Here is a 24,060-nt window from a genome sequence, read left to right on the forward strand (position 1 = left end):
CTATATTATTGTGCACTGAATATTGTAGTCGGCTAGCCACTCGTGGCTCTCGTGTCCATAGTCGATGACCACTCGTGTCTTGGACACATTCCTGAGGGGACGCCACGGACTCCTGTCAGCCAACGGTGGCACCGTGCTAGACGCACGCAAAGGAATAAAAAGGAGAAAAATAAAATAAGAGTTAATGATTAGTGATTCGAAAGTTCAGTCCTGGCACAATCCGATAATGTTTCAAAGAACGGAGGACGGCTATTGACTTCAAAAAAAATTGGCATAGATTGAGAATTGCTCGTTGCTAAATATTGGACGAGAATAATGCTACGACACAACAACCGTGACACTTGTTCGTCAGAGTAGGTCATCCGTCATACCGGTCATATTGTCATCGCCGTCATACTATTGTCATCACCATCGTCGTCGCCTTCCTGCTGTCGTCAGAGACACGCTAGCGTAGCGTGCTCACAATTGCTTGTTTTACACAAACGTCCTTGTTTGTCTTTTAACAATGTGCAGAAGCCCAAACAATCATGGATAACAATGGAGCTATTTGTAGAATGCTTCACTTTAGGGAACACTAAAAAACACTAAAAATATTTAGACGGATAAAGAACTGTTTGAAAACCCCGTTTTCGTTAACTTTGCGATAATATTTTTTTCCTGATAGTAAGTTCATTACTAGAAAAGAAACTGGAAGACAAAGTGTCATTTTCTGAATTTTCGAAATCTTAGAACACGTACATTAGTGTTGTTTCGTTGTTGATTTCAAATCTAAAGCGAGACGGCTGTTTCTTTCGCGTCATAACCATATGTGCGCATTTAGTTATGTGAGCGCACTTCACGCGTGGAATGTGCATAATTTTTAAGGTCCTCCCTAACATTAGACCAAACAGCCTCTTAAGCTAAATTCAATTTCCTTACCCCGAGTCACTAAACCAAACAAAAGTAAGTTGTCGCGCATTATTAAAGCGATAGCTGTTAAAAATTTTAAGTCCGTTGCACTTCTTCTGAATCGCTATTGCTGCGGTGTACAACTGGCATAGCACGTCGCACATTTTTTTAGATTGAGAAAGCTACCACACGACAGCAAAGGAGTCACGAAACAACAGGGAAATTCGCATTGGGGCGCGCTTCACGCAGAGAACGGTCCAGTTCTGGCAAGTACTTCACAATTAGGAACGCCTAGCCAGCCATGACCGTTTGATCAACTCAGGGCTAAGGAATCGCCGAGTAGTTCTAACAAAAGCGCAGCGACAAATTCCATTGCCGAGAGGTGAGGCCCTCCAGTTACCGTTGTCGATGTGAAGTATATAGAGTGGATGAACGTTGTAGAATAACGGGGTTGACCTAAGGGCAGAAAAAAAAACCTACAATTTAGTATATTTATGGTGAATAGGAAACTTGAGCTATTTGACTACGCACACTGATATTGGCCAAACACAACAGCACGCCAGGACTACAGTGCTCACGCACGAGAAAAAAAAATACGGCAAAAGCTTGCACTAGGCGGTGCACAGCGCGAAACACAGCGAAGCTGGCGAATCGATTGCGTCATCAATTAAGAGATACCTGGCACAGTCAAGCTCAACTCAGGCATAGCGAAGGCCGAACCTAGCTGCTACCAAGTTCAACCTCGACCATAGCCGAGTTAAACCTAGCTGCTACCAGGAGACGCAATTGATCGGCCAGCTTCGTTGTGACTTTGCGCGGCCTAGTGCAAGCTTTGCCTCCTCATTACGACGACAGAAGAGAAGTGAAATTGCACGCTGGGATTATTAGTGGCAACGCAACCAGCTGTAAAGGAGACGACGACGACGAACGCGGGAGCAGTGGCACGAGCGCTAATCGAGGGGCCACAACGGGCCAGCTACGGTAACAGACGACGACGGGCGAGCTAATGCTGATGATGATAATTTCGTGAGACGCGCACTTTTCACGGCTGGCATACACAGCTTCGCTGTTTAAAAAAAATGTGGGCAGCTTGCACTAGTGGTGCAAGGCTGGAGTAAACAGCGGAGCTGGTGATCGACCTAGCTTCTTCCAGGTTTTACTAGGTTTGGCTATTTTGCTAAAACATGCTAAGCGCTGCTCGGCACTCTATTCCGAATCGGCTCGCCACCGACGCGCAGATTCTCGCTTGGCCACGCGGCGCGCTTCAAGAGGAGCGGCTTCTTTTTCGGGTGTCCGGATCTTCTTTGGTCGTCCCATGTCAAGGCCACATGTACTCGCCACAGAGTCAACGAGAGTTGTGCTGCCATCGCGGCGGCTCCGAGCTTTATCCCCCCATTGAAGTCAAGACCAAGCTGCGCCTCACACTTGCCGGAACGTGGCTGGTCGAAACCTGCCGATCTGCTGCCGGCGCCGCCAGCGTTTCCCCTGCGCGAACACGGGAAACGAGGAAAACGCGGGTGCCGTCGGCAGCAGCTCTGCGTGTTGCCTCGTTGGTGCTGCTCTATCTCGTTCTCATTTTCTCTTTCCCTCGGGCCAGCATCGGGCGCGCCGCGCGCATGCTCTCCTTCCCTTTCCTTAACGCCCCATGTCAAGGCAACATGTGCATGGCACAGGGAGGAGGCGAGGCACACGCAACTCCACGAGGTGGTTACTAGGCAACGCAGTGGCCGGCGGCACACTTCACGGACGGCTTAAACAGCTTCGCTGTTAAAAAGGCTTCCCGTTGACGTTCTTCATTCTTATTGACGTTCTTTCATTCATGGGACAGAGTTCTGCATGGCACATGAAGTCGTACAGATTTACGTGAAATATCGCGCCCTGGTTACCACTCACCCGTGGGCTGCGAACTGCGCCACCTGGTCGATGCCCAGTGGCGGACGCAGCAGCCCGCTGGCCACGGCCGATTCGAACCGGTAGTGGTAGCCCAGGTCCACCGCCGTGGCCCTCTTCAGCGTGGCGCACATGGAGACCCATATTGAGAATTCCTCGGCGATATCGTCCACCGTGAAAACGTTGAAGCGACTCTTGATGAATCGCCTCTGGAACGAGGGCACGTTGAAGACATCCAACATGTAGTCCTTCAGAGCCCGCAATGTCGAAGCATTGCCGCGAAGCTGCGCAATCGCAAATGTAAGAGAGCGAGCTTATTTCGGCGTTGTAACCGCGGATGTAAGCGTTGTGCAGGCTTAGCTGCTGAGCATAGATATTCATCAGTACTATTCTGCATCTGAAGTAACCGAGACCTTACGGCAAGAATTCGGCTGGCAGTACGTGTGCAAGGATTACAGCGGGAACAGCCGTGAGGCAGACGTCTGTAAATTGCGTGACTAACGAGGAGCACGAAGCCCGATAAAGCCCTGTCGACGTTACTCGACATTGTCGTTGTGAATCGCAGATTGCGCCGTCGTTGCGTGGTGGCGCGACAAGCGACGGTGAGTCGTCGACAGATGAGCTTCGTTAGATAAGAGGGGTGCGCAGGGGGTGGACCCGTTGGTGTAAAACAACAACAGCATCGATGACAACGCGGTAAGCATCACAGGGGCAGTACTCCTGGTGCTGTTCTAATGCCGCATTTGTGATTTAGGGACGAAAGGGTTTAATTCTTGCGTACTGAAGATCTCATTGATGGCGCTTTTGAAATCGCATAACATTTCTTTAGCCACCGGGGAGGCCTCCCGCAGTACTTCAATTGCAATACTTGCAACAAGTATTAAAATAGTAAGAACTTCAGTTACATATCAGATGCACTGCGATGGTTAATCACCCATCGCGTGTACGCTGCGCCGAAGGAAACAGTTGGTAACAAAAGATGCTTGGGTCGGTTAATACTATTTAAAAAGAAATATCAGTTAAAGATGCCACCCAGTAGAGTAATCAGTAACTTTAAGAAATGTTGCATGGGAAGGTTGACATGACTTGTTTGGAATCGTAGTTGGCTAACGTCAGTAGATTTATTACGTGTTATTCATTAATTACGGGCAGATCATACCTAGACACGCGGCCACTGGTCACGCCACCTGCTGACATTGGCCGTGGTGGCATTGGATACAACGGCACTTGAAGTACACTTGGAAGTCAGGGAAGCATCATTAAAAACTTGCTACATGTCTGTTCATTCACCAATAGCTGCAATGAATACTTTCCGCCCTTCACCGCGCATTTTTGAGGACAGTCCTCGAAACTTGTAATAGTATCACGATTTCTCGAAGGTGCGTGTGGTTCAGTTCTGTCTTATTAAAATTTATAATGTACGTGTGCAAATGGAGCATGAGACCTCAACTGAAAACTAAACAGAAGTATTGGGTAGTATTTTGTTAAATAGATATCATCCCACTCAAATTTATTCATGTATCTGATCACTTTCAATGGCGGCAGCTCGAACACTGCATGCCTGCCAAGTAAACTATCTTCACTTTATAGAATCAATGCCGCGTTCACGCAGGTGCGAAGCTTACGGCGGAAGCTTACAGCGGACGATTACGGGGAAGCTTACGGCGGAATTAGACAACCGCGTGTTTGGGAATTGGTTGTGTATAGCGCGATAATTATTGGTTATTTCGAGATTTATTCATGATTTAGTTTGTCTCTTTGTCTGCAGCATATCTGGCACAAAATTCCCATCGCTACTGGATATGCCTCGTCTGGAACAGAGTGCCAGACAAAATTTACCTTCAGAATGTTTTACAGAATTTAACATGGAACAAGGTTTCCTATACGTCCATATGGCGATTTGTAACTGTTCAATATGTATCTTCATTTATGTGAAACGCAAATACGTCTATGTAAGTGAAAATCATTTGTGAAATGGTTCCAGGTACTACGCCGATCCGTAAGTGGAACCAAGCTATGAGAGTATTCGTACGACGAATGGAGTCCTTTATGCGCACACCTGTTTCGAACTGGGTACCTGAGCGGGCAGCAGGATGCGCTCCTTGAAGAAAGCCTTGTCGTCGGCCGCGTCCGCTCCAGCTATCACGGTTTGCGGCGTGGTGGAGGTATCCGGCTTCAGTACTGCTGACAAGTCGAAGTGCGGCGCGAACTTCAGTGGCATGTGGGACGGGGTCTGCGCGGCCTTCAAGAGCTCCTCGACGGGCGCGGCGCGGAAGCAGGAGACCCACGCCGACGTCGACTTGTCCGCGTCACTGCAGTTCAACGCCGACGCCAAGTGCTGGTACGGCGTCGCCTGCGAGCCCATCGATCGATGCTATCATCGAAATGTGGGCGCGATATATGTAAGGTGCATTTCCATTGATGCCTCAGAGAGACTGCGGTGCAGTGCTGAAATTGGTTGATTTATTGATTGATTTGCATTCTCAGCGCTCGCAATAATATAACCTGATAAGATATTCATCTTTAACGAAACGGAGGACCTTGAAAGTCACGGCAGCGTTATCGCTTCCACAATGCACGAGCTCTTCGACTAGAAACTGCAGCTCGCCCTTGAGACTTTCCTTTAGAGTGTTTTATTATTAGTCCCGTTTATTATTGCGACAGCAATTATATGGACACTCCAGGCACATTTTTGCAGTGGCCGTGATGTTCCGTTTAAAGTTCAAGTGCGATGACATCGTCGCAGCGCGCTGTATGCTGTTTGTGCGAATGAATGCGTGCCAGGGTGAGCCGACGGTGGCGGCTCAACCGCGCGCGCGAGGGAGAAAGCGGGGACGACGCTCGCTGTCTTCCGTCGCACCCAGGACGCCGCGGGGAAGAGACGGGGGGCGTTCTACTCCGGCTGCTGCTGCGTCATATCTCGAAAGCGATCTGCGACGGGAACAGAGACCACCGGAGGCTGTGTTTTCACTGTTTAATTCGCGTTGAAGCGAGAGGTAGCATGAAAGTCAATTCGCTCGTTGTTACTGCAGCGTTTCCTCCAGCGTTATCACAGCGAGTTTCCGCGGTCATCGAGCGAGGTGTGCGCGCGTGACACCATGATCGTTAATTTAGTTAGTATGCGAATGTGTACAAGTTGATACGGTTGATAAAACTACTATCCTTACTTCATATAACTGTCTATTAATTTGTTGTCGCTATGTATGCTTCGATTTTTCGGCGAGACTACTACTTTTCAATGCGAAGCATTTCTTGGCTAACATTTGCCACTTTGATCATGTCTATCTAACCATCAATCTATCTATCTGTCTATCTATCTATCCGTCTATCTATCGATCCGTCTATCTATCGATTCGTCTATGTATCTACCCGTCCGTCCGTCTGTCCGGCCGACTGGCTGGCCGCCTAGGTCTTGCTGCTCTCATGGTCGTTTCGTTAATTTGGTATGTACCAAAATTGGAATGGTATGACAAGGGTGTACAAAGAACATAAATGATAGCTCATGACATGAATGTCATGACATGTGTATCATGCAGCTCATGAAGCAACCGCCTACGTCTCGGTCATGGGTCGAAAAAAAAAAACGGCACCAAAGTGGCATTGAATCGAGAATTATAGACGGTAATGTTTTCGAGTACGCTTATGATAGTAACGATAATGATAGTATAATACAATAATGACTCAATAATGACCATGATTCAACAAATAATTTTAATACTTCAGCGAAAAAAATATTAGCGCTCAAAAACCACTGAAATTGGTTCGGGCATGGGCACTAAGAGACGGAAGCACTAAAAGATGATGGTAGAATTCATAGTCATGAGCATGACTCAGCAAAAATTACAATGACTCAGCAAAAACGATTAACATGCAAAATCTCTGGAATGGGTTCGATTGTGGGCATCAAATAAAGGAAACACTAAAGGATAATGGTAGAAGTCATCGTCATGAGCATGACTCAGAAAAAATGCCAATGACTCAGCGAAAAATGATTAACACTCAAAAACCACTGAAATAAGTTCGAACGTTGGCATTAAACGAAGGAAGGAAACACTAATGGATGATGGTAGAAATCATAGTCATGAGCATGACTCAGCAAAAATGACAATGACGCAGCGAAACATCATTAACACTCATAAACCACTTAAATGGGTCCGGACATGAATAATCGGTCATGAAATGAACCTAGGAATGTCATGACATCCATGTCATGTAGGTCATGCTACAGCCGGTTAAGTCTTGATGCTCTCATGGTCGGTCGGTTAACTTCCCCAGTGATCCTTGGGGAAATGCCGTTCGATAACGCTTTCTGTTTTTGTAACCACGTGAAGTCCATTGAGGTTTGAAGTGTAAACATGCGAATACTTCCCACTACCACCTGGTTTTGAAACGAATAAGTGAGCGCGGCTTGCAATAGCGGTGCAAGGCTGGACGAAACAGAGGAGCTTGTGATCGACCAAGCAACAGCCAGGCTCGCTATCCCGACGACGCTGGATACTCAAGCGCAGACTCTCGCGTTCTCGTTCTTGAAACTCGGGATCTTCTACTAGACGACAACTCTTCTCGGCTGCAGCTTCGGCACGGTATTCCGGTTCGGCTCGCCGCCGACGCGCAGATTCTCGCTTCGCCACACGACGCGCTTCAAGACGCGACATGTCTAGGCGAAGCGAAGCACACATGGTTGCTAGGCGACGAGAAGTGACGTCATCGCTTGACGGAGCAGGTGCGCCATAGAGTTAGTATACTAACTATAGAGGAAAAGCTGAGTTAAGAAAGTGGGAACCGCAAAGGCTCCTCCATATTGCTACTACCCATTTCTGTAATTCTAAAAAATTCAAACTTCTATGCAAAAACAAACATCTACACGTAGACCGTACGTATGGACAATGTGTAAAGTTCATTCCATATATTTTTCAGAGAGATCGGAGAGCAATTTATCAAATTTGATGTAAAATTTACGGTGCGTGAAATGATGCGTTTGCCGGCGCCTGAATTAGAGCGCAACCATACCTAGAGAGACTTGTAATCGCGTTGATTGCGCGTTCAATGGCAGGTCTGATCTGAATCACATCTCGTCGTCTGCGCAAGCGTGGCGGCACAGAGTAGCAACATGGCGGCGCCCTTGCGATTGCCGATTTCATTGCACTGGCGCTACAGGGAGCATTTCCCCTGGAGTAGGTTATATTAACTCTATGAGGTGCGCGGTTGCAGTAGCTTGCAGTAGGTTACACAGCTGCCTCTCGCGAAGCGAGAGGCAGCTGTGTCATGTGGTTGCTAGCCAACGTGCGGTGACGTCATCCCTAGGCGCAGTTTCTGGTCTGCGCTATTAGTGGCGAGATGTTCGAGTGGCGCCCTCCCGCGAGTGACGTCACGACCAGGACGCCGCTCGCTCCGGCTCGCTCGGATGCCGCGTGCGCTCGTTCGCTTCGTGCATGCTCGGTGTATGGGAAGCAAGCCGCACTTCTTGAATGATGTTTTGGCTGCGTTCTGCTGTCACGCATAAAGTGCAATCTCTTTTTCTTCGTGAATCGTGAAAATTTACTGCTTGGATATCGAAGTGTATAGAGGTGCAGCGGTTACTTCTTTTGCAAGCGCACCATGTCTGTTCATGATTATTGCGTTAAAAATGTCTGCAAATTGAGTATGAAAAAAAAATTATTTGTATGCACGTCGCTCGAAACTTAACATTCCTTCAGTACTTTAGTTGGCGTCAACTATATATATAGATCAGTATGTTAGAGTAGGATAATGCCTGCGTAGCGTTTATCAAGCTTCTTACTGCTCTGTTGAGTTGTTCTACTGAAATGTGCGTACTGCAGTAATGCGGAAAAACAAAAGTTAGGCGCACATGTTTTACGAAAACAAGATTGCTACTACTTTCATCTTTCTCCGAAACAGCCACCCCGAAAAATCTGTCTACATGTCTCTTAACACGACTGCGTGTCATGCATGTGTAGCAATCACCTGAAAGATTCATAGTTAAGATCAAGAGCCAAGCCATGGCATGCCATGCAATGTTGCATAGTGGCCAGAAGCGTGACAATATGGTAAACACCTTCCCGCAATAGAAGCAACCGACAATCATTATGACGTTATTACGACGGGCGCATTGTTGTCGAAACCTTTCAGTTCACTACAACTTCGAATTGAAACCATGAACGAGTCCTTTACAGCGCCATCTGGAATGCTTATAACATACTCGAGTCACCAGAGTGCAGCTTCGGCTGCCTGGAAGAGGAAGCAGAAGCTGCCTTTTCCTGGCAGCTTCGTTTTGGAACATCGTCACGCAACTACCGTCTGCATGACAACGTCTCAAAACAAAATGGTGTTTAGTTATACGAATAGAGAACTATTCGCTAGGTCCGCCCATAAAAGACTCCCTCGAATACCTGCCTCATAAGGAAGACACTATACAGGGTGTTTCATTTCAGCTGCACCAAATTTTTAAAAATTTGGCCGTTATAATTATAAGCCAATTATAATCCCAGCCCAATTATAATCTTTGATCTAAACTACTCGATGAGGCGGCCGTTACTTCCTGGACAAATGAAAACGCCTAATTTAATATTTAACATAAATACGCTAATCAACTTTTTGATAAATAATTTACCGCACGTTTTTCAATCTACGAATTATAGCAGCTGAGTTGGCAAGGCGTATCCACTTCGAACGAACTCTCAGGACTGAACCAGATTCGATATATTATTTTGAAGGTGTCCAACGAAATGCATGAGCGTTCCCGTTAACTTTTTGAGGAAAACGCTGTTTTATGCATTGAAGCACAAAACACATGCATTGAAGCCGCATGTTGTCCGGCACAGTAATGCTGCGTTTGAGAAATACATTGTTTTAAGAAAAGAAGCTCTTTCAATAAATTTTTACAAACGAAGACATCGTCAAAATATGTTTGAGAGGACTGTCGTATGTGTACCAGCATAGGGAACAAAAGCGAACAAACCGAAACGTTGCAGAAGGCGGCCGGACGCTGCCGAACTGTAGCAGACGACAGGCGCAAATCCTTGCCATGACGTCATGCGAGTGGCGCTCGCAGCGCCGCTTTTGTTCGTTCTCGAGGCTAACACGGGCCAAACTCCGGCTTAAACAGCTCCGCTGTTAAAATGTAAATGCTGTCCTCCAAGCTCGAACATTCAACTCCGTTGTTAATACACAGTTAAGACACATGTCAGACCACAACATCTTACACTGTGCGTCAATCTCACCGGATCCAAGGGCAGCATCGACCCGTAGACGATGCCGTGGTAGAAGGCCCGGCGTGCCGTGTCCTTGCTCAAGTTGCGCGCGGCCGCGGAGAGCAGGTAAGCGCCCGATCCGCGGCCGACGAGCACCAGCTGCTTGGGGTCGGCGCCGAAGCTGTCCGCGTGGTCGCGCGCCCACAGCACACCGCTCACGACGTCAGCAACGGCCCCGTCCTCGGCCACGCCAACCACGGACGACGGGTGGAGAAAGCCCAGCACACCGTGACGGTGGTTTGGCGCCACCACGACCACGTCTCCTGCGCGAAGCGCCGACTGGTCGTGGTTTCTGATAGCTTGACGACTGGATATTCATTTTCTGACAAAACGCGACAATTTGAATACTTTTTCGAGGACTGGCTCACATTATTTGATGGAAACAGGTAGTTCGGAAAATAACGGAGAAAATTGAAAGCGATAGTTTCGCTTCTTGTTCAATGTTTATTAAAGCAGCGCTATGGCACCAGGACAACAAAGAAACCATGATCATGACAGGACAGGTTGATTATTTGTCCTCGGTCGATAGCTTAGCTTGAATATACGAGTACCTTCAGGATAAACCAACTCGCCCAAACCAAGTTGTTGCTAGCTTCTTGTTTATTATGTTAAAGCAGGCAGCGGCTCCGGGGCGCGACTGGAAATTCAACGATTTAGAAGCGCACCAGCGTGTTCGAAAATGGAATGTTTCGTTTAGAATGCGATGCAATCCTTGTTTTCCGCTAAATCTGTAGGAAGCTTCGAGTGGATGCATCGTTGATTTTTGAGTAATTTTTGACCGTAACAATTTTACTCGCACGGTATAGGACTGAAATTTCTGGCGTTTCAGAGGTGTACATAAGCAATGCAGCGTTCGTTTAAACCACATAATATATATTTAATTCGGGTGCGGAGCACCCACCCTTGGCGGCCAGCTTCGGCCAGTCGGGATCATCGTTGGAGCCCGTATCGAACCACTCTCCGGAGACAGCCACCACCAGGGCCCGGCCTCCGCCGCGGGCGTTGTCTCCGACTGTGGCCGCGGGCGTCCACACGTTCACGTGCAGGCAGTCCTCGGAGCCGAGCACACGGCCGTTGTTCCACTGGGCGCACGGCGGCCGCGGCTCGACGTATTCCCGCACCGCGCACTTTTCTCCGGGTTCGGCCAGCGGCAACGGCACCGCGAATCGGCGATCGCCCACCGTGCTTTGAGCGAAGGGGATGCCCAGGAAGCGCGACAAGGCCACGCCGTCCACGGTCACCGTGCTGCCGACCAGCCGGCCACCCTTGGTCGCCAGCTGCGTGCAAGGCGGCAAAGTCACGCCGCAGCCAACAGTAGGTTTGCAGCCATAGAAAGTGGAGTGTATAGCTCCGAATGGAGCCCGAACATAGCCGGACACAACATAGCACCATATCGCATGCATTCGGAGGTCACCTATGTTAAAGTGCAGCTCTTAGGCGCTCGTTCCTGCGGCGAGGATTGACGTCACTTGTGACCGAGCGAATGAGCAGAATGAAAGGTGAGAGCGAATGCGGCACGCAGCGGGGGTTGAAAAAAATTGTGAGAGCGAAGAGGCGCGAAAAGGAAAGCGGAGAGGAGGATGCAGCGGGACCATGAGCCGGAAAACGGAGGAGCGCATGGCGAAAGCGTGAGAAGAAAAGCGGACTGCAGCGACGATGGCTACGATAGTGCGCCATTGTAGCACGCGTCATGTGGGATGTTTGTCAGCAGCGGCTTCTTTGAATCACACCCACGCGTCACCGACGCGCTGGCTATCCAGAATAGCGAGGCAGTCACGCCGCCCTTCGCTCCGATTGCAACGTGCCGCATGAGACCGACTGTCCGCGACAGCTAATATATCGTAAAATGAAAACACATATACAGCTCCACTCAAATTTCGCATTAGGAAGTATCGTAATCGTCGGTGAATTTTTAGCAAACACGCAGGATAGAAATTAGGAAAAAGCAGAACGGTGTTTCCACAGTCGCCAGTGCACAAGCCATGTCTCAGCAACTGCTCCTCATCACTTTCGCGCAATTTGAGCGAAACGTGCCGTACTCTTCAAAATGGCAAAGGTGGGTGGAAACACATAGAACACAGTTCGTTACAACGAACACCATGCTTGCAAGCTTTTCTATGGGCCTTGACACTACCGATCGAGGTTCGCAGGTGACCACAGGGCTTCATCGGTTTGTCAGCACGCGAAGGCAGCTGATTCTAACATGTGCCTTCTTTATTTAATGGACGCCCTCCGCGATGTTTTGCTTTTTTCTTGTTTTGAAGCAAAACTTCGTTTGCGAGCCTACTCAATAGTTTAACCGAGCCTGCGGAATAGCTCCTACTTTATATTTAATTACATGCCCGATGGTGGGACATTTCTCGAGTTAAAGCCTTATACTTACAGCTGACTTCCCCCAGAAGGAAATACATGGCAGAGTACTCTTGTTGCCTAAATACTGAAGGCGCTAATAGCGTGATGCTTTTCCCCGAAGAATGTTTCACCCGTCAGCACAAGAATGAGCACGGCAGCATGACGCTTAAACCAATAGGCGACAATCGCATCTATGCTTCTGTCGTGCTAACACAACTAGCTCTTTGAGATCATCGCCGTCTGTGTCACATTGTGTAGCACGGGTGTGCGACGACACCTGGCCACGCACCAGTTTGCTTTATGCTAAAAAAGCAGAAACAAATGGGCAAACTTATAACATTGCATTACTGTTTCAGCAAAGCTTCGTCTCTAATAGATTGCAAATGTTAGTTGTATCGCGCACTTCTTGTTTTTGTAGTCGCCAGTAACAACACCGTGAAAATGGTTTTTCGTAATATAGAATACGCAAAGCAATGACAATTTAAACTTATGGAGTTATGGAACATTTGACTCCGAAATTACCATACCTGTATTTAAAGTATATACATCCAGTGTGTCGCGTTGTCACGGAGTGCTGCGTTCGAGCTGAAGCACGCCAGATTGATTACTGGCCTCGCCATTGTGACGAAATGGGGCGACAAATATTCTTGTATAGCACACTTGTATTTTGTTCCTTGCGCATGTTTGAGCCGTTTATTTGCTAATCGCCTAAATAGCTCAGCGAACAGAGCTTCCCCACTGCGTCTGGCGTTTACTCGCCAAGGATGTTGATGAAAAGATACACACTGAGGTATCCACTTAGACATTTAATTTCTGCTTTGTGTACAGCGATATGGAAATACAGGTATCGGCTATACTGTACAAATTTTGACACAGTGTCACATTTGTCAGTGATGCACAAGATTTTCTGCGATTGCATGGGCAAGCGCACGAGCTATCTCATCATCCAAGCGCCTATATATGGGGAAAGGTGGGTTCCCGAGTAGTAAGTTGGCTGTACCACGGTTTCAGCAGCTGTTATGATTATAATCAGCGTGCATGAAATAAACGTATCTGATCTGTGGCCGAAGCTGCACTGCCAAGGTATACGTACGTAGGAGCACCAAGGCTTCTGTGATAACGTCGGCAAAAATACTGTACGGAAACTACGTATTCCTGTTTCGTCATGACGTCGCCGCAGCCCAGATTAAAGCTGGCGTGCTTGATTTCAACAACAGAACTCCATCACCGCTTAGTCATCATCCACGTAAATATGTTCACTATTCGCCGAGAGATGGAGGTGGCCCCTCCGTCGCCATGGATGTTAATGTGGATAGGCGGTCGTGTGGATAGGCATTGCAGTGTAGAAGGTGGCATTGTGCTGGGAACGATTCGAACCCATTTTATGGCAGTGAAGCATGATGACTGCAGGAAACTGATTATATGTCACCCTCCAATGCCACAATATTGCATCAAATGGGCCGTTTCGTTTTACTTGAAAGAAGCGCAAACTTCCATTCAACGGGGCATTGGCACTCGTCCAAACAATGTGTGTTTCGACGCTTTCTTGAGGCTTCTTGTGCATGATTCGCTGGCATTCCACCTGCTCTACTAAAATTGTTGTGGAGCCTAAATATTACCGCATTCTCTGCGAATCTTGAACAAACTAATAAAAAAGCCAGCATTGCTATACAATGAGGTTAAAATAGCAAGGTAATGTGCACTTTACATAACCAACTTTAGCCATACATCCCCGTCTCTTATTATTTCATTCTCTACGAATGAGTTTACGAATTCAATTAAACAAGCTAGGCTATTAAGAGTGAGAGCACGTTTGCAGGATCACCAGGTTGATTCAGACGAGAATGTCGTTATCGCAGTAACACTAAAAGCGCGTAATTTAAAAGCGAAGCTGCCCTTGCAAGGTTACGCGCAAAGTTCTAATTACCTTCCAGGCTAAAATCACTAGGTAGTTTCATTTCAGCTAATGAGGGCTGCTGTTTTCCGTCCAGCTAACAACTCCACAGCATTACGCTTGATATGCGCCAGCTGACTTCATCCTACGACTGCAAGTTAACTTTATTTCATCGCACCACGTACTCATTGGCTATCCTGCGGGTGTTTTTGCTTGGGTAACCCATTTGGCTACTTAGTCGGCCATCCTGCTTTGCACGTTACCTTCGGAACTCCATTTTCTCCTCTCAATCTCGACTATAGAAAGCATCGCTACCTTCTTGCCACTTGGGCTACGCCCTTCTTCTTCGTTTTTTGTTTCGTTGAACTGTCGCTAACATCTTCTGACACTTCTTTGTTAACTTCCACGTTTGAGCCCCATAAACACCAGCAGGCTGGAATGACTCGAGTATTGAGTATCGCTCGAGTATTGAAAGTAAACGATCCCGGCAATTGACTTTTTTATATTCTTGCATATGCACCGTCTTGTAGCGGCCACTTTATAGCCCGACGCACCGCGCCGACTGAAGCCCGGGCACGCCGACGGACGCCGGATGCGTCGGCCGCGCCTCGCGCCGGACTTTAGATTCCTGCACTTTCGTTGGCGTGGCATCGCCGTGCCGAGCGCGCTCGCGCGTCAACGCTACGTCGGACTATAAAGTGGCCCCAACCATTTTCCGCTTCGTCCAATAGCAATTGCGCGTCGTCGTGTGAACCCAAAATTGAAATGCGATAGTGACTAGTCACGTGATACAAGACAAGAGGAAACAGGTTTCTGACGCCGCGGTTTTTTACTGTGTAGGTAGTGACTGAACCGCGCGGTACTTGACCGCCACGAACGCACCATGACGTTGCCCTCTGCGAGCGGCTTGTCGAGCGGTGGGCAACCATGTTCAGCGGCCGGCACCACCATTCCGAAGATGATGCCCACCAGTGCCAGCGCGAGGACCACGACGATTACGATGGAGGCCACCACACCCGCCAGGAGGACGCTGCTTAGCGGTGGAGAGATGGTGGACAGGGTTAATAGGGCTTATTCGATCGGTCATTTAGTCCGTCTAGCTTGGCAGCCATTCAATTAGTCAACAAGTTAAGCTAGATGAATAAATCAAGCAAGCAAGCTAACTTTGTTCACGGTAAGGTTGTTGCGCAGCTGGCACAATACATGAACCAGTTAACACAGTGCAGATGAGTGCAAACTTTCGACAACCTAATGACGTTCTGCCTAGAACAACAAACAATCTAGAAACACATCTTCCGAAAAAAAATACAGGGTAAATTATGTGGGGTTTAACTTCATTTAACTACAGAATTGATTATGAGAGGCATCGTGTAATGGAGAGCTGGGTGTTAATTTTTATCATATGGGGCAGGATCGTGTACATACGTGATACACAATTAGTGCACATGGCCATTTACCAGCCGCGGTGGCTTAACGGCTATTGAGTTTCCCTGCTAATCACGAGGTCGCGGGATCAAATGCCGGCCGTGGCAGCAGCATTTCGATGGAAGAGAAATTCAAAAACGCCCTTGCCCCATACATTGGGGGCACGTTAAAGATCCCCTGGTGGTCATAATTATTCCGGAGCCTACCATGCATATGTATTAATCAAATCGTAGTTTTGGCGCGTAAAACCCCAGAATTAAGGCATTCATCACCTGGCCATTTTTCCTCTCGACAAGCATCATACATATATCGTTTACACAAACGGCACATTGCTGCGTACCCGTCTCACACCGTTTTTAAACATAAGTAAATAGTATTCTGGGATTTTACGTGCAATAATCAGGGTATGATTATGAGACACGCTGTAGTGGGAACACTTCGGATTAATTTTGAACCACCTGGAATTCCTTGACGTGCATCTAAATCTAAGTTTTTCGATTTGTTCTCATCGGAATGGCGCCGTCCAGACTCGAAATTAAACCCGCAACGTCGTGCTTAGCAGCGCGGGTTGTTCGCTGGCCTTGATTTCATGTCTGCATTTCCGCATAGCAATGTCCTAAACGGTGTGGCCCGTGCGGTGCATAAGTATAAACATTGCGACACATTACACGTTGCATAACATCAACATAAACACAACAGCGCGAATCACGTTGTGTGCTTGACATTCAGGTAACCGCATCACTAAAATTTCGCTGACTGGAACTTATGCGTTACATCTGCACATTGTTTTTTTTTTTCCTTTAAACGAGGAAGTCCGCGTCAGCGTTGCTGATGGCGTTAACTTCTTTTTCTTATTCCTGCAGTGTATTTGATTGGAACGTGTTCCCCGGTTTGACTCACTGGTCAGGTTTCCTCTCTTCAGTGGCCGGTACGGCAGCGCCATCTTTCTGAGCCTGAGGCGCAGCCGAGTTGGAGGAGGTCGCTGCATGAAAAAAAAAAGAGCCCTAAAATGAACGAATGTAGATTAAGAGAGGTAGGGGAGCCAGTACGTTTATAAAAGATGGATGAAAAAAAAAGGCCATATGCCTCTTACACTTTTCCCAGCCAAATGTTCGATGCTTCTTTCACTGGCTGCAGTTGAACTTGCTAAGCGCGATCAAAGAAAGCCGCGACTAGACTGTTTAGTTTATTGCTGGTATTTCGCTTCCAGTACACCTCGCTTAACCAGATGTGCCCGAAAGAGCAGGCTGCATTACATCTGCCCTTAATAGACAAGAAGGAGCTTAAGATCAACGCTAACTCCCATTTTCTTATCGATGTTAATCTGAACCGCAGAAATAAGTTCGCTAGGCCAGCGCCGATAGAAACCTGCAATACATTCCTTTGAATTAAAGTCCAAGTAAAATCCTCGTCATAGGCCGAAGTAGTCTTCAAGCGTTTACAAAAGTGAACCAAAGTGCAAAATGAAAGTGTAACTAGAAAGGTAAACTTTGAACTCTGTGTCTTCATGAGCCTTCTTTCAAACTTCGAATCTCCACCATGCTGGCTCGCTTGCATGTACGTCAAATATTTACAATCGCCCGTTATAAGGAAACAATTCAGTACACACTTCTCGCTCTTGAATAAAAACACCATATGTTCATTTAGAATGTTTAGAATTGAGATAAACGCTTCACCTTCGACCATTATGCAGTGCATTAACGTGTTAGCTGGCGACATATTATATGTACTGGTAGTCCTGTACTGTTTTCTGCTGTTCTGTTTGGTTGGAGCGAACAGTAGCAGACGCTCTTGAGCAATATGCATTGCAGAAGTTCCAGGAAACTTTCTGCAATGTCGACTCCAGTTCATGTCTTTATTTATGGAGGTGGAACTTGCCGGTTCTAAAGCGCACAGAGATCACTGGTAGAGACCCGTGTTCTTCCTTCTCCTAAATGTCCTGCTTTTCTTGGTGTTGATGTTGATTCCTTTTCATTATCAGCCTTTTGTTACTTCCTCCTAGATTCTTTAAACCTTTCATTTCCGGGCAAACTTATCAATAAGCCGCAAAGCCTGGCGTCAGCAAATCACAGCAGCTAGTGGCGCAACCGTACTCTAATGGCATCGTATTCACAGCTGAAGCCTCAGCGAACTGGTTGAAAGGTAGAAGCTCTGTCTGAAACACTGCCGAATATACTGAAACACTGCCGAAACCTGCTACTGTATTTTTTAAACTACTTCGAAACCACTTTACGATTCCTGCGTCGGTCACCAGCGCCAACAGCGGACATCAAAACGACTAAGGAATATAGCCCATAACATGCCCAGAAATTTTAGGAATTGTCACTGCGCCGATTATTCAAATTTCACCGCAATGCCCCAGTGTATCTCATTGGGCATCATTTAAAAATTGATATATTTCTAAGGGTCGCTCGAATTTCAACAACTTTCAGTTCACAATGTAAAAAGGCCTTTATAATAACTTGCGTATTTCGGGCACTTATTCTTAACTTTTCCGCTGCGTTATAGCAGTTTTTTTTATACCTGAACCGCATTCTGCTATAACGCGGCAAGTGCATTACGAATAAGTGCAGTAAATACGCATGCTAATGAAAGTGTGTACCTCGATGACGTTGATAAATGAATGCCCTTGAAATTCGGGCAACCTTCTGAAATATCATTTCATTTCTGAATAGGCGATTTCTGAAATATCAGTTCGAGAGATAGCCGAAGGGAAAATGTCCAAAAATTTTGGACATGCGTTTACCGCAGTAAATGTAAAGGAGATCCCGGAAGCGCTGAACAATCGATCGAGCCAGTTGAATTCGCAAACACAACTGCGGAGCAATCATTATTCTACTCATCTTGCGCAGGTTAGTTATAATTATGCAGTGAGGAGCAATACAAGTTATTTCGTGAAAAACCAACAAACAAAGAAACAAACAAGAAACCATTTGCCAGAATGTTCTTTCATGAAATCTACCAACAAGAAATATTGTGAGGTTATCGAGCATGAGCGCATGGTAGCAAATGCGCCTCGTTTGTAACAAGTGCTTGGAAAATTCCTCGAATAAACTGTTCGGGCACCGTGGTGCCTACGTGTCCCACTTGTCATTATCTGAAAGGTGATAAAATGCTTTGCCGACAACAGAGGACCTTCGAAAGGACAAAATGCTGCAAGAATTTAACACCATACCGAGAGATTATTATCGATACACTGTACGGACAAGATACAGTGAGTTAGTGGAGTTGTAACGTCGCTCTTTAAATTTGAATCTTTAATTTGCACTTTTGTTCACTTTTCTACACATTTGAAGACCACTTCAGAATATGACAAGGGTTTTACTTGTATCCTAAATAAAAGAAAGTTTGCAGGTTTTCCGCAGCGGTGGTCTAACCGTCATATTTCTGCGTTTGAGATTTCCATCGATAGGAAGTTCCCCCTCCACAATCGAAGACGACATGAACTAGAGTCGACATTGCAGAATATTGCCGTCTTTTTATGAAATGAAAATTGCATACGTATATCCGGCAATGTTTGCTCCAAGCGATAACAGAAAAAACAGTACATGACTTACAGCATGTAATATTGCGGCAGCTAACACGCCACTGCCTTGCAATGTGGTCGAAAATGCCGCTGTTATCTCGATACTAAATATGCTGAATTGATTTAATTGCAATTTTATACGAGAACGAGGGGTTTGTATTGAACAGTTTCGTTCTAGTGGGCGATTGTAATTATTTAATATACAAGCAAGTGAACCTTCCCGATGGTGATCGGAAATGTGAACGAAGGCTCGTGACGAACTTTCGAAGCCGAAGGAACCGTTGAAGACGGCAGCTTTATACCAATTTTTTTTCTCTTAGCTGTATCAAATGTTTAAGAATTGCCTGTGGGAGATTTCACAATTCCAACCCTCGAGGTAAGAGACTCGATGAGGTGGCCAAAACTTCTACGAGAAAGCAAAATGCTTAATTTAAATAGTACCATAATCACACTAATTAACTTTTACTAATTGATTGACGGCCCATATTGCAATTTACCAATGGTAGTCAGTGATTTAGCTAGGCGTATACACTTGGTACGAATTCTCAGGACTGCACCAGTTTCGATATATTTATTTTTAAGGTGTGTAACAAGATATACTGGCGTTTCAGTTACTTTTGTGTTTCATTGTATAAAACTACGTTGTCCTGAAAAAGGTAACTCGAACAACAGTGCATTTTTATGGTAAGTTTGATGCCGCATATCTCGAAACCGGTTTTATGCTCAGAATTCTTTCCAACTGCTTATGCCTTGCAAACTCACAAGCTACAATTCATACCTTGAAATATGTGCCGTAATAATGAAAAAGCTTCATTAGCCTAATTATGTGATTTATCCAATAAAGCAATTCAATTTCTTGGAGAATTAACGGCCACCTCATCGAGTGTTTAGCTCAATGGTTAGAAGGTGCTGCTAAAACCTACCTAATGTTGTGTATGGAGAATTACAGAGTGTTGCCTAACACAGTAAATTATCTTATTTTTTTTTCAGACATGTCGACAACTTTGTACTTACTTTGAACCTAGTGCTCCACTCAATGCCAGATAGTTTTGAAAGGTGTTCATAGAAACCCTTCCCCATGTCGCTCTCGCGTTTGAATTGCACGCCAATCGTGTCTTGCAGTTTTTATATGGGCAGATTTGCTAGTCTAGCGAGAATTCCTGCTGGATGTATCATCCTAGAGCTAATAAGCCCCGGCCATCCCTTAACTCTGCCTCTTCTAGACTGCTTAAAACACAAATTGATTACTTCTGCCTCGATAATTCCCTAAAAAGTTGTGCCATCAAAATATGTACAGATGCCTAGAAGTACTGTCTGTGCATTTATTTTCACCTAGGTATCCGAATGACTTGCAGATATCATATTCGGAGGGCTTTATTAAGTCCCGTACACACATTTCCAGTCACATTCTCTCAAATCAACAACTTTCGGTCAAGCAAACAATTATGCCATATTTGCATAGAAACGTGTGCTGTTCCAATAAGATTGCGCCTCGATTGAGTGCAAGAGTTGCTTCTTCAGCACAACATAAAGTTGACACATCAATGCCACAAGACCGTGCTTGTTTGTTCGTAGAGGCTACTCAACTAGTTCGCTGAATTCACAGGAGCTTTGGTGCATGAATCTCCATAATCAGGTTGAAGCAAATACATAGATGTCAAAGGGAACATTATTTGAAATGACCAACTAAGGATGTAAAGTGTCAGTGTAATAATTACCCCGATGAATGGTCATGTTTGTATGCAAGGACAGGAATGCCGCAGCACCCCTTTGTTTAGAAGTGTATCACTTTCGGAAGTTAAAGATGAAGGCGTAAGAGAAGTAACCAAGGTAGAAGCTACCAGCGCCTGAACGTTTGTAAGCGTAGCATCTTTTGTATCAAACGATGCTTTAAAGATTAAGACGACCCTTTATCGTAAAGCAGTGTACTCAGACGCTCCTTCCTTATCCCCTCACCGCTTACGACAAATCCTATTTTACAATAAAAAAAAAGAAAATACTCACAAGAACAGATGTCTGCTTGCGGTCAGGGCGCTTTAACAATTTACCACAGCCGGGATTTGATTTTAAGTTATGTTCATGCTATCACCAATCTAAGATCATTAAGAAAAATCACGTGTCGTGGAGATACTGTGCTGTCAACATTTTCGAAGTCTCAACCTTAGGTTCAACACAAGTTTAATGTCTCTTATCTTCACCTGGTCCTTTCAGGGCCGCGACGTCCCGCCAACTCTTACTCAGTGCTGCAAATAATCTCTTCTTCAGTGTGGCTCTCGATAGCATCTTCAGTACTTTCAAGCGTTTAAAATTCCTGTTAGCTTCATTTCATCTTTCTTATTAACATTGAAATCAGATTTTTAGCGAGTTCATTCACATTTCTAGCCAATTATGGCCAGTTTTGGATGATTGGTTTAGCGGGATCATTGCGATAACATTAGTACAAGCGATTGTCTTCGTTTCCTCCTATGCCAACTAGCTCAGCTGAGAACCATAGTTGGTATCACTTATTACATCAACGGCTTGACCTAACACCAAAGGGCCGAAAAAAACAAAATTCTACGGGGTTTAGAAGGGAAGATGACGTCAGGCGACTAGTTTATAACGCCCCCTACTCCCCCACCCCCGTCTTTCTTGCTTTTTCTTCGTGCATGTCGTCTGGAAGACTTCCTGTACATTTTGTATTTTGTAGAAAGGCTGAAACTAGGATATCATTGCCAACATTTCTAGGGCACGAGAAATTAGTCAACCGTCGATATGCAGAAAACAAAACTCGCCGTCGAGCAGCTCATGAGAAAAGGGCCTGGGCTTCTTTTCGCGACATTTCGAGGAACCGATTGCTTCGAGTGAAGTGCGCGTCTGGACCTGTCCGTTTCGCGCCTTTCCGCTACACTCCTCTCACTCCTCAACTTGCGATTTGGCTACATATGGCTGATAGCCTATCAACTCTTTTTCTCACAAGCTTTCATTTATATAGTTTATAACTAGGCTTCAGCGTTCTCAAATGAACATGCATTTTAGTGGTTTTTTTTACTTTCGTCCTATGTGTTTTCCGCTTTGGCAATCTGCATCTAACGCCCGCGGAAGATAGTTTTTGATTACAACAATGCCGAAAAAACCCAGCCGCCTTACAAAATTTCCAGAACACATCTCGAACAAAAGACCACACAGTCATGCCCTCTTACGTCGAACGCAGGAGCCTGCTGAGCAACCAGGCGCAACAGGATATGTTCGGTACAAGTAGAAGGCAGGGCTGGAAGGCGGAGCTCGGGCTGCGGCTTCTCCTGAGCTTCGGGTGCAGCAGCGACCCCTTCCGGAGTTTTCTGCGCATCTCTCGCGCCACCGTCGTCGCGAGGCTCGCGACTCTTCTTCGGCCGCTTGCTGGTCTTGGTGCTGGTCTCCGTGTTGGACACAGCCGAGTCGGGACTCCTGGGAGGTGCAGACGAAGAGATAGCATGCACATTTGCCATTCACTTTTTTTTTCTCACTCGCAATAGCAAGTTCTGCTTCCTTGTACTGGTTCGTACCGTATGGTTCTTGAAGCCTCTTTCCAAAAGTTTCTTGGGTTTCACATGTGTTGGCGTGTCCATATGCATGAGCAATACGAAGTTTCTATAGGCCTGTTTCCACTGAGAAGAAACTAAACTGTTAGTAAAATCAGAACAATACACACCGTAGTGGACACTTCCTTGTCTTCAACTGCAGATGCAACAATCAGGTTGTAGAGGCTTTAATATATCAAATAATTTAGTAACAACGAAAGTATCTCCGACCAATGGGCTTTCACTCACCTTGCACTTTGGCGTGTTATATACTGCAACGACGCCGATGCCCAATACGTCTGGTACTGAAGTACGAGATTTTCCAAATGCAGTGACTATACACACTAGGCCTGAATGCACTCTATATGTAAAAAAAAGGTCAGTAGCCTATTTGCCCGTACGTCCAAAGACAGATGTCACTACCCCGATGAAGAGCGATTATCAGCATTATATATATATATATATATATATATATATATATATATAACCCGTGAACGGCTTGCCAAGCTTCTCATATCCATTTTTGCACTGTGACAGTGCAGGCTAACGCTTTAATAACCAAATCAATTAGAAGCCCAATCAATCAATTAACACTGCCAGAAACCATTTTCGGGGGCTGCCACACCGGTGCCGACAATATATCCCATTCCTTTTAACGAAAGCCCCCCTTCAAGGAACACGCGTGTAACGGGCCATTGCGGTTATTGCGCGCGTCTTTGCAAGCGACACGCTGATGAGGGTTTGAAGACAAGGGGCCGGGCCAGAGTAGCACTCACTTGCTTTTCTCATCGATGGACTGCGGGCGCTGGCGCTTCCTGTCGCTCGACTTGTGCTTCGTGTGAGGCTTGGTCCCAGCCGCACTAGTGGTCGTATCGGCCGCCGCGGCTCCCGTGCTAGACTCGTCGGCGCTCTTGTTGTGTGCGTCCATGGTGAACGAGAGATGTGGATGCCTGGCGCCGAGATCAGCGACACGAGGTGCAGTGCGACGAGCTACTGAATGCAGACTCGCTGAAAAAGGGGTTCGCAGTGTCTCGAGGGTTTCACGAGCCTGCAGGGATGCGCGTGATTGCTTGCTTCCTATACCATGGCGCATATCCACTACGGGACCAAGAAAAAAGTAAGGAGGAGAGACACAACTTGAAAGAGCAAGTCAGGCAGTGTTCTGTGGAATTATCTACAATTAATATTGAAGTCAATTACCCACAGCAGAATGTCGAATTTACCCTTAGGCAGAAAATATGACACTTAAAATTATTTCGAATACGATGCCAACTTTCTGAAGGAGGATGTGTACAC

The 24,060-nt window shown here is 46.3% G+C and overlaps 1 protein-coding gene across 1 annotated transcript; it reads right to left on the reverse strand.

Annotated features, from left to right (window-relative positions):
* LOC125941284 (uncharacterized) lies at nt 1-23,692 on the reverse strand. The gene is made up of 9 exons (XM_049658269.1): nt 23,541-23,692; nt 22,408-22,651; nt 16,600-16,681; nt 15,157-15,344; nt 10,930-11,305; nt 9,999-10,291; nt 4,856-5,131; nt 2,782-3,062; nt 1-136 (listed from the first exon to the last, which is right to left on the reverse strand). Exons 1-9 carry the CDS (start codon nt 23,690-23,692, stop codon nt 1-3), a joined length of 2,028 nt encoding a protein of 675 aa, XP_049514226.1.
* Nucleotides 23,693-24,060: the final 368 nt, after the last annotated feature.

The sequence above is a fragment of the Dermacentor silvarum genome, chromosome 11 (assembly GCF_013339745.2).
Source record: "Dermacentor silvarum isolate Dsil-2018 chromosome 11, BIME_Dsil_1.4, whole genome shotgun sequence".
Lineage (NCBI taxonomy): Eukaryota > Metazoa > Arthropoda > Arachnida > Ixodida > Ixodidae > Dermacentor > Dermacentor silvarum.